Consider the following 16,962-nt stretch of genomic DNA (forward strand, 5'->3'; position numbering starts at 1 on the left):
TCAGCAAGAGCAGGCACCTCCAAAAAGAGCAACCACATTCCTTTACTTGTTCCATCTCACAAACAAAATCAAACAGGGAGCACTCCACGTGTTTGCTGATCCAGTGTGTTTATGGCTCCAGTGCAGGTGCAGAGCTGGAGCTGCCCTGCCCTGCTGCCTCCTCAGCACAGGCCCCACTCGGGAGCCGAGGGCAGCGTCTTGTAGGGGTTGAGGATCCCTTTGGGATCCAGCATGGCTTTGAACTGCTGCATGAGCACCACTGCCCCGCGTGGTTTACTGTACTGGATGAATTGCTTCTTCTTGAAGCCCAGCCCGTGCTCTGCACTGATGCTCCCACTGCACCTGGCAGTCCACTCATACACAAAGGGCTCGATGGCATCCAGCAGGGAATGGCTGTAGGACTCCGCCGTGATGTTCAAGTGCAGGTTCCCATCTCCTGGAAGAAAATATGGCACAGGTGGGTCTGGGAGAAAAACCTGCAATAGAAACTCCTTCCTGACCCCTTCACGTTCTCAAACAACAGGGCCTTTGTTAGTCTGCAAACTGTGCCAAAAGGACAACAAGCTCACTGTCCTACAAACGTCAGCTTCTCTGTGCATAAATAATTCAAAAAGGATTTTTGCTTTTCCATGCTCCCAGTGCAATATTTGAGGAAGGGTTCTGAGTTGAGCTATTCTCAAACTCCGACTTCTGTGATTTTAAAATTCCCACTGTGCTGCATTAATGACTGTGCCAGCACCGTGATGCAATAACAAAGACTTTCCCCATGGCATTTCATAATGATCATTAGATTCTAACATGGCCCTTCATCATTTTTTCTCTCCTTATTATCTTTGTGCAATGCTCTAAATGTGCTTTGGCACCGAGTCAACAGAAACAAAGAAAGCAGAACAATTTCTCCTTTTGCCACTGCATGTGACAGTATTTGATTAGCACAGAGTTGTGGGTACTCCGAAAGACAAAACACACAAAGATAAATACAACTTACTCATCCTCCTCCTGCATCCTAGCAAACCCTCACAACACACAGCTTAGTCCTCAAAGAGCTACCAACAGGGAGCCTTTGTCATGCAACTTGTCTTTCAAATGATCCCTAATCAAGTGTGCTCAAGAGTGTTTTGTGGGTTTTTTTGTAACAGAACAGCTCTGCTAAAGGACCAATTTACCTGCTTGTAAAATCAGATTAGTTTCCCAGCCTGCAGACAAATCTATAAACCTTTCTGTGCATTTATCATTATCACTCTCTGTTGGAGGGTTAATGGCTCACAAAAACCTCATTTCCAGTAGGATTAATCACTTTGGACAAGAAAGTGGTTATCTGCCAAATGTGTCTAAGAACATCCACCAAATTAACGATCCAATAGAAAGTACACAGCAAGAAGATACAGATGACCAGTTCCTGCCATCAGTGTATAGAAAACAGTCTGAAAGCAGTGAAATTCAAATACAAAGATCCTGATGCACCCTCCTCTCCCACAGCCCTCAATTTAAGCCTGTCACCATCAGCACAGAAGGGCCATCACCTCCTTTCCCAGCACCCCACTTACCCAAGTGGCCGTAGCCCACCACGTTTTTGGCACTTTGGCCCAGCCGAGCCCTCATATCATCCACGAGGTCGTAGAGCTTCCCCACGGGCAGGGAGATGTCGTACTTGTACACGTAACCCTCGTGGGTCAGGGCCTCGGTGATCCTCTCCCGCAGGCTCCACAGCCTCTGAGGAACCAAGGATCACAGAAACCCACATAAACCAAGTAGCTCCTGGGCTCCATGCATACACCAAGCTGAGTCTGAACACTTCTCATATAAAACACAAATCCATGTCAAAGAGATTGGTGGGAGAGGAAACACTGACTTGCCTTTATTTTCTTATCGTCCGTTGCCACAGTTCCATCAGTGACCAAGCCAGAAGCCATGGCCTGTTCTAGGAAGTTGTTCAATTTCTCTTCATCGTGACTTGAGTTGGAGCCCGAAGTTTCAATTAAAACATAAAAAGGGCTGTCTGAGAATGAGGGAGAACAAAGTTAGTAGATGCCCTGGGCAAAACAGAGGAATTCAGGGCAGTTTTTGGAGCATTCTCCACATGTTATGGCCCAGACTCTCTGGTGCCAGGGAGGGAGGGAGGGAGGGCAGTCTTATCTGTAGGGCACTTCAGTGACATGCTAGATCTTTTATTAAGCAACCACTTTCCAGAAAGCTAGCAGCTTTGTGAGGACAAATACGAGTAAGAAGTCTCATCTTTACAGATAAAAGGAGTTTGGAATGGATATACCAGATACAAAAATTATGAGGGATGCCCACACAATCATCAACTTTTTAAAAGTCAGTGAGTCAACTTTTTAAAATGAGTCACTTTTTAGAAGTGTTTAAAAGTAGTCTAAAAATTCCCAAGCAGTACAGTGCCCCTTTCTACAGTGTGAATATCACTGGTACCTGCCACTGGGCTGGACAGCTTGAGATGTCTCTCAACCAATTCCATGCACTTCTCATCCATGAACTCGTAGGCAGACAGGATCTCACCCAGCATAGCTCTGCAGGTCGTGAATGTTTCCAGAACCTTGGCAAAACTCTGACACCCTTCAACAGAACAGAGAGGAATCAGGACGAAAAAACAGAGACCACTCCAAATCCTTTGGAGGTTTCTGTAAAGTAAAAAACTCTCAGTGAAGGCTCCCCACAAACAACTCTGGACCTGCTGAGGGATACCCAGAAGCAGCTTTTAAGCAGCTGTGCCTGGCCACATACTCTGCTGATCCAGAGCCTGACCTGTAGATGTGATTTCTCAGCCTTGCCTCATCACCTTGCTTCTCCCCTGACTCCTGGATGGTGGCTGCCCCTGCCTACTCTCACAGTCTTGCCCTACTCATGTCAGACCAGGCCCTCCCTCACCAGTGAGGGGACTGTCCTGCCTACCTCCTCACCCTGCTAATCTCCTGGCTCCACTTTCCTTATAGAACAACCTGCCCCTGCATGTATTTCAAGAGATATTAAATATCTGCACAGGTATTTTAGCACAGAGCCCTACACTATTTCCCAGACACCAGCTGATGCTGGCAGTCCAGCTCAGCAGGCTGAGCAGTGCTTTCTCCTCTCTATCCCTATTCCCAAGCTCTGAATTCAGGTGTGAAATCATTAATATCAGCTTCTACCTAGGAATGCCACATTGACAGCCTTAGGCTTCTGAGGACAGAGTATGGAGACAGCAGTGATAACTCCCAAGGTGCCCTCGGATCCGATGAAGAGCTGCTTCAGGTCATAGCCCGTGTTATCTTTGCGCAGAGAGGTCAGACAGTCCAGAACTGAGCCATCAGCCAGCACCTGTGGGAACACAGGGGCCCAGTCACAGCACCTGGGGAGGAATCTCTGCCATCAACTTGCCTATGACCAAGCTGATGGGAAGTGTCACTCACCTTGAGCACGAGGACACAGCTGCAGCCCATTCCCACACTGCTCCTCCATTCCCAGCTCTTCCCCCCTCTATATCCTACCTGAGCAGATATTTCCCTCCTACTTCTCTCCTTCCATCAGGACAAATAATAACAGAAGATGCAGTTTGCTCTGCTTTTCTTACTAATGGTGGAGAAGACCAGCCATTCTCTGCAGCCCTAGCTCCCACTATCCAGCAGAAACAAGGAAAGCTACTTGAAACAGTGAACAGTTAAGCAGAATGAAGTAAACCCTCTGCCCCTTGAGCCTTAAATGAAGGCTGAGTATCTTCAAGACTGGTTATCAAAGGCTGTTTTGACATTAGAGCCAAACTGGCCTGAGACAAATACTCTCCTTTCTAAGCCTCCACAGTAAAACCAAGCCATGCTTTTGTTACCTGTGGGGATTCACGAGAGTGAGACAGACTTAATTAGCATATCTAGTCTGGTGACTAAGATGCCCCGGTGAGGACAAACAGAACTTTGAGCTTATAAGAAGATGAGATTAGAAACTTGTTTACAGAAGAAGAATCAACTTCCTATGATGAAGATGTTGAAAAATGTATGAGTTGTTTGTATGATCTTTTAATCTAATTCTTGTAGTAGAAATTATTAACCTTACTAAAACAGTATATAAGTTCTTAGAAAACCTGAGTAAAATCGGATTCTGATCATGGTCAGTCTCCAAGTCTCTCCTTCAATCGCCAATAGTTACCTGCCCAAATTTCCCAGCTGTGAAAACTTTCCGAACTCCTAATCCAGCCTTTACATCCCAAGGCACTTGCCTGTAGGACAGGAGCAGCTGAGGAACAGCAGAGACTCTAGGACACAGCCAGTAGCCAAATGAACCCAAAGGAGACAGCTCTGTTATGGGGTGGGCTTTAAGCCTCAGGATGATCTTTAAAGTCCCATACAACACAAACCAGTTTGTGATTCTGTGATTCTATTAAAATCTGAGTGAGCAGCCACTAGAAGAGCGTGATGCAGGATGGGTTTAGCAGAGTGTTCCAGAGACCCATAACCTGGGATCCCCTAACCGCCCTCTAACTTCTTTTTACTTATCTGATCTGGCAAACCACCTCCCACCACCTCTGTCAGCAAGCACTGGAAGTCAGGAAGATGGAAAGTGCAGCAGCAATAGCATGCTACACATGAAGACATGTGCTGACCCTTCTCAACAGAGCCCAACAAGGAAAAGATAAAGAGTGGAAGTCTGGAGAGGAACTTGTCTGTGTGCTGGATAGTTAGAAGAGCAGGAAGGAAGAAGCAGCAGAGGATTAAGCAGAGAAGGGAAGTGCCAGGTACTCGCCTTACCACTTCCAGGCCCAGCACGGTCCCACGCAGGGAGCCGTATCTCAGGAGCCGCAAGCCGCCAGCGTTGGTGGCCACGTTCCCCCCGATGTGGCAGCTGCCCTTGGCCCCCAGGTCGAGGGGCATGATAAACCCCTGCTCCTCCACGTACTCATTGAGCCTCTCCAGCACACAGCCCGCCTGGCACACGAGGATTCCTGCAACACAAATGCCCTGCTATGAGCTGATAGCTGAGAACGAAGCAGGAGCAGTATGAGCAGAAAACCACCTCTTCCTTCAAAAATTCCTGGGATTCAGCTTAAATGCACAAGTCTGTGCATGCTCCAGGGACTGACCCCTCCTCAAGCCTCAGGGAGCTTTGCTGTTGCCTCAATATCTCATCACCCACACCTCTGGACTGGTAAAACACAATCACATTAAGTGTGTCCCTGCTTGTTGTTCTCCCTTTCTGAACAGAGATACTCACACCAGCCTGACCCTTAACCCCCCAAATCCACACAAACCTCCTTATGATGCTGCTGGGCTGAACCCTGCTCCATATCCCTGGAATATTTACCAGACACCTTGTCAAAGCTGATGACCTGGTTCATGAGAGCAGTGGAGAGAATGATCTCGTCAAAGACAGGAACGCTGCCCCCAACAAGGCCTGTGTTCCCCCCCTGAGGGTTCACTGCCAGGTTCTTCTCATAGCAGTACCTGGAAGGAAAGAGGTTTTTGAGTTGTTATGCATTTAAAAGCCATAATCAGTCTGTCAGAGAAATTTCACCCTTACATGAGTGTTGACTGTAGTGACAACACTGCTTAAAATTAAGCAGCATTTCACCAAAAGATCAAATTGATGGAAGAAGACAATTTCAATGACAAAATGAGAAACTGCAACCTCTGTGTGAACTCAGCCCAGAGTGAGCAAAGAACCAACACCTGGGGTTAGCCCCGTGTGTATCTACACATCTGGCACCCAACATCTGCCTGGAAAGCACTGCTTATGTTTCTACAGAAGATGTTTTTGCAGCAGGCTGTTAACAGCCTGGGCTCCTCAGTGGGCTCGGACAGCCACCCCTGGCAGTGGTTTCAGACAGGACTGCCCTTCTCCTCCCAAGAAATTAATGTCCTGTAGGCAACAAACCTGTGCCTGAGCTGCCCCACCTGCCACATCCTCCCTGAGCTCACAGCAGCTCCTGCACAAGGGGTGGCACAGAGCCTCACAGCACCAGAGCTCCTTCAGAACCCTGTCTGCCTTTCCTGTGCTCTGCATCCCTGTTTTAACAGAGCCAGGAGCACATTCCTGCAGATTTCAGCTCTCCAGCCAAACAGTAATCTGGCACAGCACTGCCTGATCAGAGCTGTGCTCACACCAGTGTGGATAAAACAGACCCTCAAACTGCCCAGTTCTGCCCTAACCTTCTTTGTCTTTTCAAACAGACCCTCCTGAATCTTTCACAAAACTTCTCTTTTCTGAGCACCTGTACAATACCCAATTTTAGCCATTTATCAGAACAGAAAAGTCACAAAGAAAACTGCCTCAGCAACTCCAGTGCTTAAGGAATTGGTGTCTGAACACCTCCAAGTTCTCTTCACACACTGGATCATCCCTGAATCAACCCAGGTCTCCTCAGCACCAATCCCAGCAGAAAAGGTGTGTTACCTGAGCACCTGAGACACCTCTGCCGTCGTCTGTGGCTTCAACACCAGCTGGCTGCAGCCTGCAATGAAAGCAAGGGACTCTCAAGGCAAGCTGTGGCTCTGCAGAGGTCAGAAAGAAACAGGTGGGAAAGCATGAGGTGGGGAATAACTTCCTCCACTGTTAGGCATTTCAACCACTTTGACAACAAGCATTTCAACAGCAGCCTTTCCCTTTAAGCCCTGCAAAAACTTTGCATGTATAGGCAGACTTGGCTCCCACTGGGGGTAATGGGAAATGGTTTAAATTCTCATGAAGTCTTTGACAGAAGCAACAGAGAATTCACAATGCTTGATTTAGAATCAGAGGAAGATTTGGGTTAATTAATTTGGTTTGACCCAAAAGTTCATTTCATTCCATGGGCAGGGACACCTTCTACTATCCCAGGTTGCTCCAAGCCCTGTCCAGCCTGGCCTTGGACACTTCCAGGGATGAGGCAGCCACAGGTTCTCTGGGCAACTCTGCCAGGGCCTCAGCACCCTCACAGAGTAGAATTTCTTCTCAATATCCCATCTAACCCTGCCCTCTGGCAGTGGGAAGCCATTCCCTTCTGTCCTGTCACTCCAGGCCCATATAAAAAGTTTCTCTCCCTCCTTTTTACAAGTTATCTTTATAAAGTCTCTCTCCCTCATTTTACAAGCCACCTTAAGGTACTAGAAGGCTGCAACCAAGTCTCCCAAAAGCTTTCATATTCTTTCCTGAGATTTCCTGATTGTTAGCTGAATCAACTTGTCTCAGGAAAAAATTAATTATTAAGTTAGAGGTTTTCAATTCTCTCGAAAGTGAGAGTTTATCAGGTATCAGGTAATTCTTAAAGGAACAATTTTATGAGAAAAACTCATTTTGGATGGGCAGCACTCATCTGGTCTCTGGTGACCAGTGACAGGACCCGAGGGAGCAGCAGCTGGAGCTGTTGAGGAAAGGGTCAGGCTGGAGATGACGGAATGCTCCCGCAGAGGGCGGTCGGGCACTGCTCGGGCTCCCCAGGCAATGGGCACGGCCCCAGGGCTCCATCTCCAGGAGTGTTTGGATAGCGCTCTCCGGCACAGGCTGGGATTGTTTGGGTGTCTGTGCAGGGTCAGGGGTTGGACTCCACAACCCTCCTTCCAACTCTATGATCTATACAGATGTGATCCATAAACACAGACGAGACTTCCTTGCAAACTCGTTGTCCAGATAACTAACAAGAGGCAGGACGGAGCTTTCACCAACCGAGCACAACAAGCAGCTGGCTTACCCCGCACGGACTTCAGCCAGTCCACGTTAAAAGGCTTCACCTCCTCCTGTGCGGTGAGCGCCCTGCCGGGCAGGAGGCGCTCGAAGAAGGCCACATCGCGCTCCCCGAGCCGGGCGAAGGGCAGCCGCCTCACCGCGTACCGCTCGCTCGTCGGCACCACGTCCCGAGAGCCGGAGCAGCTCCTTACACCCCGCGGCTGCCGGCAGCTCCTCCTCAGCCAGGCGGCCCCGCGGCGCCACAGCACTGCAGAAGCCATGGAAATAAACCCCCCCTTCCCCACGGCCCTGAGGGGGGACGCGCACCGCCTCAGGGAGTCTCTGCCGCTTCTCCCGCCGCGTTCCCCCGCGACACAGCAGTGCGAATCCCCGGGAATTCTGGGGGAAATCCGGGATTATCCCGCTACACACGGCCTTTTCCGTGGGCTGGAAGCGGCGGGGACGCGCAGCGCGCCTCACTCCAAGCCGCCAGGGGGCGTTGCCGCCCGCACGCGAGGAGAGCGAACGCGCTCATCGCGTGCGGGCGGCATCGCCCCCTGGCGGCCGGAGGTTTCAACAGCACCTCCCTCACCCCCCTCCATCCTCTTAACACATTTATTCCCAAAAATACTTTATTTATAATATAATCCAACATCTCCAAGATCCAGAAAAATACAGATATACATTTCTTCTTATTTTTTTTTAAACTTTACATTCCTTATTTTTCTTTTATTTTTCCTCGTTTCGGTAATTGGGTGAAAGTCGGTTTCGACCTCCAGTTTGGATGAGCTGCAGTAAAGCTGGGCCCCTTTGGCAGGGTGGTTTTTTTTTTGTTTGTTTTTGGGCAATGTTTAGTGGGGGGATTCCTTTAGGGATCGCCCTTCTCCAGGAAACGTTTAACACTGTACATTCAAAAGTCAGAAGGTTTAAATCCTTTAGAGTAAGCAAAAAACGAAGGCTGCTGGTATTTCTCTCGGCAAGGAGTCGTAAATAAATCTCTACGACCAGGTGTAAGAGGGCAGGACACGCTCCTGAGCCCATCCAAGCCCTGAACTGGCATGTTCCCAGTGGGAGAGTTTATTGCTGGTATCAGATTTTGGATGCTTTACACATCACAGACGTTGTAAAGAAAAGGAGAATGTTGTACCTCACACTATTTATCATTCCTAGCAAATTATCCTTCCTTCCGAGGGTTCTACCTTCCAGAGCTTGTTTTCCTTTTTGCTTTGCTGGTTCAAGTGGAAAATGCTCTTTGAGGCCCCAAAAGTACTTCTAAAAATGTGTTTTCTTATGCTACCTGACCAGAATTTTGAAGGGAAGACTTCACACTGGCTCACCCATGGCATGTTTCCAGCAAGATCTCCAAAGTGGAATTTTGAGATTGTTTCAAATCAAATGCTTAATCCATGGCAATAGCAGTACTAACAAAGTCTTAGGAAGAAACAGGAAGAAAAGTTGTCTACAATACCACTGGGTGGAAGGAGAAAACAAAACCTGGAACAGCATCAACACGGGTTGTCAGGACACAGCAATGCTCCAGCTCAGCCCAGTGCAGTGGGAGGAGCAGGAGGAGCAGCTCCCACCCTCTGGGGACTGGATCACAGGCTGGCTCATGAGGTATAACAAACTTGCTCTCATGAAGAGGCAGGAAGAAGAGGGCTTGCTGTACTCCAGGTCTGTGTGACTGTGCTGTTCCTCCTCCCTCCATCCAGCACTCTGGCCTTAATTTCCCTGCCTGCTTTCCATGTCCTGTTCTGTGGCAGCAATGCCAAATGTGCATTTTCATGCACTAAACTATGGGAACTTCATCTCTCTGAGATGCAATGTAGTAAAGACACCTACAACATTACACTGGAAACGACAGGACCCTGAAGACAGGGATTTTTTTTCCTAAAATCCATCCTTTTTTCCTGCCATAAATCAGTGTTCACAGAAAAGCTGCCTTACAGTTGAGAGGTTTCTTCTATGTCAGCAGCAGGCACAAAGCCCCACAGAGGCAAAGAGAGATGGCAGGAGCTGTGTTCTATTTTCCTTCATTGCAAAACATGAGTAAGAGGCCCAGTGTAACAGGAAAAGCCTTCTTTTTTTTGAAAACAGGTGCCAGAATCTGAGTACAAGTGTTTTTAATCTTCTACGCTGTTTATTCAGCAGAAGAGAAGTTTATCTGGGAGTTTCTTAACGCCTTTCCAGCAGTCTGTACCAAGAGCTCCTGCACACTGGTATGGAAAGCAGCACACAGCCCTGCACAGAGCTGCCACCAACACCCAACACGGACCAGAGCCAGCAAAGTTCATCAATTTGGGGCATTTTTTTTCCTCCTTCCCCCAGCAGGAGGGAAACCTGGAACACCTTTCCCCACTACATCTTTCATGCAGGCAGGTAAGCCTCATGATGCAGGAGACAGATGTGAAGGCAAGAGTTATCTGTGCTCTTCCCTCAACTTCTGCATCCACTCTATCTCAGAGGAAGGAAAAAACTGAGACTATTGCTTTCCAGCTCCTGATTTCCTCTGTCCCTTCTGCTGCAGCCACTGACACTGTGCTAATGCAAGGATTCACATTCATCATCTGAAAGGCAGCCAGAGAAGTCAAAAACATGCAAATGTGGCCCATTAAAACAATACAAGAAGTTCTGTTACAACATTCCTAAATGGCCTTCCTCAACAGCAGAGCCACACCATGATGGGAGCAAACAGTGTCCTCATGGAGCCTTTCCCTAAATCCTGATTTCCTGATCTACCCATGTGCCACACAGGCAATCACAGCCAACAGTTCAGGCCTTCATCTTACTTTGTGGATAAATCCAACCTTCTCTCTCCAAGAATACTGTAGGTTTCATCTTCACAGTGATGTACTTAAAGAATCTTCAGGGAAATGGAAACAGCCAGAGAAGGCAACACCCTCCCTCAGTATTATTGTGCAAGACTAACATAAATAAAATCTCCGTGGCAAAGGGATTTGGGACTCCCTCCCAAAGTCATTGTCTTAGGAAAGAACAGGAATTTCAACTGGCCACTGGATAATTAAATATCATACCAGAAAAAAGATGGAGGATAGATTAACAAAAAATAATCAAAGGTAATATTGCAACATGAATGAAGGAATATATTAAATTCTTCTTGCCTCGGCCGTGTATCCCCCTCTAGTCCTTACTTCTTTTTCTTTCTTTCCTGAACACAACGAGGACAAAACCTGTAGGAAAAAACAGGCAGTAATTAGCTCTGAAATTAACAGCACAGAGCTTGAGAACTGATTTTAAATATTTGTGCACAATTAAGCCTGTTTCTGACAGGCAATTTGTTAATTTGACTAAAACAGTCCATTAGATAAGAATAACAAGCCCATGATCCTTTCCAAGAGAAGCACATAGTGAAACTCTGGGAAGTCTTCAAAACTTGCCTCCAGAAGTGAAACAACAAGGCACCTGTCTCTGCTTTAAGCACAGCCACAACTAGTGACAATAGAGCAAACCTCAGATGTAACACGTTCATGTTCATACAAGCCTCAGGTCAAACCCTGCTCTGTTTATCAGGCAGTTTTGCTCCCACCAGCCCCTAAGACTTCTGTGGAAATGGATTTTAACAAAGTTTGTCTTGTATCTTCTACCCTAAACATAATCCCCAATTACAGAGGATGCAAACCTGCTGATGAGAAGTGCAAAGCTCCTCTGTCAGGGTCACAACAGGTTTAAATTCTTGTTGAGGCAAACTGCAGGCTGATAAAAATCCCAAAGCTGAATGTTGTCACACTCACCATTTCCCTTTGGGTTTGGTGGTCAGGTCCACACATGCAAAGTGGAACCACTCAATTGGGCACTGCAAAAGAGAAAGGAAAAACCCACAGAGGAGATTCTTAGTGGCTCACAAATGTTCCCATCACTTGGTATGAGCTGAGCAAGGACCCCCCTCCTCGGATTGTACAGGGGTGGGAGGCAACAAACATCTGAGAATCAATCCCCTCTCAAGTGCTTACATCGGGGTTGTCACAGCCAATCATCTCTCCATAGGACACCTGGTGACACAGGCAGTAGGTGGGCTCGTTGGGATCCACCGGCATGTCCAGGACATCCGAGGGATGCACTGACAGGATGGTGTCAGCAAACTCGGACCTGTGGGCAAGGACAGAGTCAGTACAAAACACTTTTCAACTGCAAAACAACACTGTGTTACAAGGGCATGGCTTCCCATTGCCAGAGGGCAGGGTTAAACGGGATACTGGGAAGAAGTTCTTCCCTGTGAGGACAGGGAGGCCCTGGCACAGGTTGCCCGGAGAAGCTGTGGCTCCCCATCCCTGAAGTGTTCTTGGCCAGACTTGGAACAACCCAGTGTTGTAGAAGGTGTCCCTGCCCATTGCAGGGGCTGGAATGGGATGGTCTTTAAGGTCACTCCAAACCCAAATCGTTCTGGCATTTGCTGTTCCCAAGATCTAAACCCTACTGAGGAAAATTAGTGTTTTACAGTACCCTCCCTATACCACATTGGCCCTGTTTTAGAGTTTGTATTACATTACCACAATCCACTAATTAAAATCATAAGGTAGGTTGGATCAAACACAGTATGACTACAAAGAATTAATTAAGAGAAGTATTTGTAGATGTCATGAGTAAAGTAACAAAATTATCACAGGTCACTCCTGGTAGTGGGTAGAATAACCTGCCTGGGGTTTTTCCCCAACCTGTTTCAATATACATTTTTTCTCATTGTCAGGCATGAGTGAACCCTCTTACCCTGACAGGGATGTGCTGACATGCCAGTAGCAGTCCACAGAAACTATTTTTAGTTTCCTGCTCCTCCATTTAGCCAACTGAAAATATCAGAATAAACCAAGCCCCTTTAATACAAATCCCATCTCAAAGAGGGGACACTTCCTCCTTGCCTCTCAGAACCAAACCAGATTATTCAAGGCTACCCAGGACACAATCCTTTGAAAACAACCCCCAAAATTCTCCAAGATTTCTAGAACAGCAGCACAACATCAGTTTCTGTCCTGATGGACAAGTAAGTTTCTTTTACCATCGAGACCACAAGCAACTGTTAAAAATAGCCCTGTGACAAAAATCAAAGCCATTTTCTCCCAGCTTGCCAACAGCAACAGGGAGGCTGATCTTGTCCTTCCAGCCAGAGTGTTCCAAGCATGCTGAGCTTCCACATGCCAACCAAGGAATTAATTAACAATGCTGGCCTGTCCTAAGCAGGACATTAATGAAATGGAATAAGACCAGAACACTCTTAACACCACTCACCATCCGGACATGAGTCATAAATAAGGTAATATGAGCTTGTGGAAAATTCATGAAGTGTCAAGCCCAAGGCCCTGGAGTTGTGCCTGGCTCTGCCTTACCCTCCTTTGAGTTTCTTTTTCTTTGGTGTATCTTCTTCAGATGTTCTCCTGCCTCGACCACGAGAGCTTCTTTTGTCTTTCTGACTTCGTCCCTCTAGAAAGGAAAAACAACCCCCCATTTCAGCCTGAGTGGCAGAAACATCCCCAGCTGTTGCTCTTTAGATGCAACTACTGTCTTAAAATCCCCATTTCATATGTAATAGAACTATATATATACACACACGCACCATTGAATATGCTGACTGAAATGCATTTTTAAGCCACAAATACACCAAATTAATAACAACTGAGCACCAAACTCTTGTGTTTGCAGTTCTGGCAATAAAGCACTGCAGTACGTCAGCACAGGTCATAAACAGCATCACACCTGATTAGACATGCAGTATTTTTCTTAAATCTCATTTTTCAACACAGTTAATAGATTACTCAATAACTAACATAACTTTCATCTCCACCTCCTTGCTCCAACTCCTTATGTCATTGTTCAAAGGCATAAAGCCATGCTGTGCTGCTGTATCCACATTCAAATGTCACTGTAATCACACAATACTTCAATACACATGACAGAAACTGCTATCTTCTCTTAATTACTAATTTTTCCAGAAGCTAACTGCTACACCAGTGCAGTTTTGGCACAGCACCCTCCTTAGAACCTGAGGTAAAAACCTCAGGATGATCTGTGAAACAGTGACAGTAAGTTTGATCCCAGTAGCATATTTCTCTCCACCCTTTGCCCACTATAAACACAGTGGGCAAAAGATGGAGAGAGTATTTGAAGAGCATTAAAAACAAGCAGAGAACAGCACGCTTCTTTCCTTCCTCCAGAAACAAGAGCCTATTTCACATCTCAGCCTCCCTGGTCTGATGCTCTTAGTGCTGGCACAGGCTCTCAGTTGTGTGAAATGCACCCACTTTTCAGGCTCCGGGCTCCAGGGGTTTCGAGGTCGCTGCCTTCCAGTTTATCTTTGAGATCAGCCTCAAACCGCGCCAAGTCTGCGTCCAGCCGGCGGATGTGCTTATCCACCTGCACCAAGAGGAAACCACAAACTCACTCACAAAGAAACACACACACACACAAAAACAAAAAAAAAAAAAAAAAAAAAAAAAAAAAAAAAAAAAAAAAAGAGCCCCAAACGAAAACAGGAAGGGCTAAAACTTGGCTGTTATCAGCACGAGCAGTGTGGTACTGCAGAGCGAGGCACGGAAGGGGCACAGGCTGGGAAAGGGGAAATGCCACACACAAAGGGAATGAGGGAGGTGAAAGCCAAACAGCCCAAACCCTCCACAAGGGCAGAAAGGAAGGAAAAGGGAGGCAACATAAAGGAGAGCCAAAGCAGCTCAGACTCGTGGTTTTCAGAACAAAATAAGGTGAGAGATATAATAAAAATAACTGGTTTGTCCCTGCAATTTTCAAAATTCAAAGGTAGTCCTTGAATGTGTCAAGTAGAGCAGTTGGAGTTTCTCCCCTGGTACTCCACTGTCATGTGAACCAAAGAAGATTAACAATAAATACAGACAGAGGCTGACTATCCTCAATATCAAGTCAACGCAAACTAATTAAATACCCTGTACTACCTTGGCTGCAGTGAAGTCACTTTCAGAACAGGGATTTTAAACCACCACCCCCAAACTGTGCTGCTGCAATACTTTGTCATTAAATGAGTTCATTAGTTATCTAGGGCATTGATATTCCTGGGACATCATTTCCTTTTGATGGCAATCAATCATCTACTGCAGCTGCAGCAAAACCCAAAGCATCTCTACAAGCTGGACAACAAACACTTAGTACAGTCAGAAGGATTCCCCTCACTCAACTTTCACCCCGGGGGTAAAACACGTGGAGATAAGAATTACTCAAGGGACAGAAGAAAAAAAAAAGAAGTGAAAAGCTGCATCTTAAGAAATGGGATTTTCTCCCAAGGTCCATCAAGGAGATTTTGAGGTCCAATAAACCAAAGCAATTGAGCAGAATTCCTGCTGTTCCTCCACAACATAGTACAGCAGCTGGCTTTAAAAATATAAATTTTTATAAGTGTGCCCCAAATAAATTATCAGTGACAGAGAGGTGCTGGGGAGGAGGGAGTGTGGTAAATTTGCTGGCATTATCACACAGCAGACAAGTACTACTGATAAAGCCACTTCCAAGGGGGATAAACTCACTAATTCTTCAGCAAAAGAGAAACTTGGTGCCAAAGGAGAAATCTTTCTGGGGATGGCAACAGTGAGAAACATAAGCTTGAGGACTAATAATTTGTTTTGATAAGAAATTTAAGAAAAAAAAAAAAAAGTCAGGGAAAGCTGGCACTGTGAAGCATCTCCACATGCACCATTACAGAGGATGCCATTTCCCCACAGCTCATGGCTCACCATCTCATAGGTCTGCATGGCCAGCTGCACCTTGTCATCACTGTACTCCTTACACTTGCTGTAGGCACTCTGGATCTTCCTCAGGTGCTCCACCCTCTCCTCAGGTAACATGTTCTTCACAGACTCGATGTACGCTGCTGCCAGGCTGTCAATCTCTGCTTTCTTGTCTGAAGGAAAAATCAGGTACTTTTGTTTCTCTATTTCCATTTAGGAGGCTCTTCCTGACACCTGTTACACTCCCCTCAAGCCCTTAATGCATTTTCCTTTTTAAAAACAAAACCAGTTAAGTTAAAAGCGGTCACTCTTTGACACTTGTGGTGTGATTCTGCTTTCTCAAGTGCTCTACAGCTAATTCAGAAGTTAATTTACAGTTAATTCACAGTTAAATTCAGAAACTGAACCCACAAGTTCACAAATTTCAGCCTCTCTTCCCACATGCAGAACATTTTATTTGTTGTGCAGTCACTTACTGCTCAGATGGTTCAAAATGAAAATAATTAATGTGCAGCCAGACATCAACAAAAACTTCAGAAAGGAAAAAAAAAATCGTCCTGCAAGGCACACAGGAAATCTAGAAGTTGTTAGATATAGAAATATGTGGAAGGAGGGAGTCTCATCCAAGGGGCCACTGAGTGCAGTTATCACAGAGCAATGAATTTAAACTGGAAACAAAATCAAGCCCTGTAATGTGAGCTGTATCCTCAGAGGAAAGAAACAAACACTGCAGAGCTCTCAGGCTGAGAGAAGGGACAGCAGTAGAGAGGACACACGTCCTCTAAAGCCCAGTCTCCACTGAGCTCTCCCCATCCCTCAGCCCGGGCTCTCTCGGCCTGTGTCTGCCCACACACCCGGACCTACCTTCTGTCCTCTGATCCAGCTCCCGCATCAGCTGGAAATTCCTCTGCAGCTCGCACGGCAGATTCTCAATACCTGCAGGAGAAACGGTACTAAATGCTCCGAGCAACCTTGTCAATGGAAGGTCTCCCTACCCACGGCAGGGGCTAGAACGAGATGAGTATGAAGGTCCATCCCAAGCCAACCCGCCCTGTGAGTCACGTACCGTGAGCTGCCCTTTCCTCTCAGCAGCCCCTGAGCAGCCGCCTGGGTGCGGGGCACGGGGCCGGCACCGGCGGCACAGCCCAGGGAGGGGAAGGAGGGGAGCGGCGGGACCCGCGCCCTCCTGACGCCCACAGCCGCCATGGCCTCACCATCCCACTCCCCAGCGCGCACCGATGACGTAGCCCGGCACCGGCTGATGACGCAAGCAGAGTGCCGCTCCCCCCGCTCCCCCGCGCCGCCCGTGGCGCAGTTTTAATTCCCGCGCTGCCACCGCCGCCCCAATCCCACCGCCCCCCGCCCCGGTCCCGGCCCCCGAACCCGCCCCGGCCCCCCGGCCGCCCCGGCCCCGCGCTCACTGTCCAGGTAGTGCTCCAGGTACATGGCAGTCGCCATCTTGCGGCCCGCGCGCCGCTCGCCGCCGGCCGGGCCCGCATGAGCAGCCCCGCGGCCTCATCCCGTATGCACGGCCCGCGCGCCGCCCATTGGCCGCCGCCGCCGCCGCCGCTGCATATTCATGAGGGGGCGGGGCGGGCGGCGATTGGCGGGCGCGGCGGAAGGGGCGGGGCGGCCC

The 16,962-nt window shown here is 47.7% G+C and overlaps 2 protein-coding genes across 3 annotated transcripts; both read right to left on the reverse strand.

Annotated features, from left to right (window-relative positions):
- Positions 1 to 46: 46 nt before the first annotated feature.
- D2HGDH (D-2-hydroxyglutarate dehydrogenase) lies at positions 47 to 8,144 on the reverse strand. Its single transcript, XM_083868986.1, has 9 exons — positions 7,652 to 8,144; positions 6,379 to 6,436; positions 5,290 to 5,429; positions 4,737 to 4,930; positions 3,147 to 3,315; positions 2,431 to 2,574; positions 1,857 to 1,999; positions 1,548 to 1,713; positions 47 to 436 (listed from the first exon to the last, which is right to left on the reverse strand). Exons 1-9 carry the CDS (start codon positions 7,905 to 7,907, stop codon positions 162 to 164), a joined length of 1,545 nt encoding a protein of 514 aa, XP_083725112.1. The 5' UTR covers positions 7,908 to 8,144; the 3' UTR covers positions 47 to 161.
- Positions 8,145 to 8,240: 96 nt separating this feature from the next.
- Positions 8,241 to 16,861, reverse strand: ING5 (inhibitor of growth family member 5). Of its 2 annotated transcripts, none has more exons than XM_083868979.1 (8): positions 16,748 to 16,861; positions 16,191 to 16,262; positions 15,333 to 15,499; positions 13,878 to 13,989; positions 12,966 to 13,059; positions 11,598 to 11,733; positions 11,379 to 11,440; positions 8,241 to 10,817 (listed from the first exon to the last, which is right to left on the reverse strand). In XM_083868979.1, the coding sequence occupies exons 1-8, from the start codon at positions 16,782 to 16,784 to the stop codon at positions 10,775 to 10,777; spliced, it is 723 nt and encodes a 240-aa protein (XP_083725105.1). In that variant the 5' UTR covers positions 16,785 to 16,861; the 3' UTR covers positions 8,241 to 10,774. The 2 variants fall into 2 exon arrangements, with proteins under 2 accessions (XP_083725105.1, XP_083725106.1); XM_083868980.1 differs by lacking the exon at positions 16,748 to 16,861 and adding an exon at positions 16,393 to 16,540.
- Positions 16,862 to 16,962: the final 101 nt, after the last annotated feature.

The sequence above is a fragment of the Zosterops lateralis genome, assembly GCF_965231275.1.
Source record: "Zosterops lateralis genome assembly, chromosome: 10".
NCBI classification, from domain to species: domain Eukaryota; kingdom Metazoa; phylum Chordata; class Aves; order Passeriformes; family Zosteropidae; genus Zosterops; species Zosterops lateralis.

What these genes read in the sequence shown, in the direction of transcription:
- ING5 (XM_083868979.1), bottom strand. Translation starts at nt 16,784, where the DNA reads ATGGCGACTGCCATGTACCTGGAGCACTACCTGGACA. An exon ending in CCATGCAGACCTATGAGATG is followed by an intron (nt 13,990 to 15,332) that starts GTGAGCCATGAG and finishes CTCTTGGTGCAG; the next exon opens with GTGGATAAGCACATCCGCCG. An exon ending in ACCAAACCCAAAGGGAAATG is followed by an intron (nt 10,818 to 11,378) that starts GTGAGTGTGACA and finishes TTTTTCCTACAG; the next exon opens with GTTTTGTCCTCGTTGTGTTC.
- D2HGDH (XM_083868986.1), bottom strand. Translation starts at nt 7,907, where the DNA reads ATGGCTTCTGCAGTGCTGTGGCGCCGCGGGGCCGCCTGGCTGAGGAGG. An exon ending in CAGCTTTGACAAGGTGTCTG is followed by an intron (nt 4,931 to 5,289) that starts GTAAATATTCCA and finishes TTTGTGTTGCAG; the next exon opens with GAATCCTCGTGTGCCAGGCG. An exon ending in CCGTGCTGGGCCTGGAAGTG is followed by an intron (nt 3,316 to 4,736) that starts GTAAGGCGAGTA and finishes GTGTTCCCACAG; the next exon opens with GTGCTGGCTGATGGCTCAGT.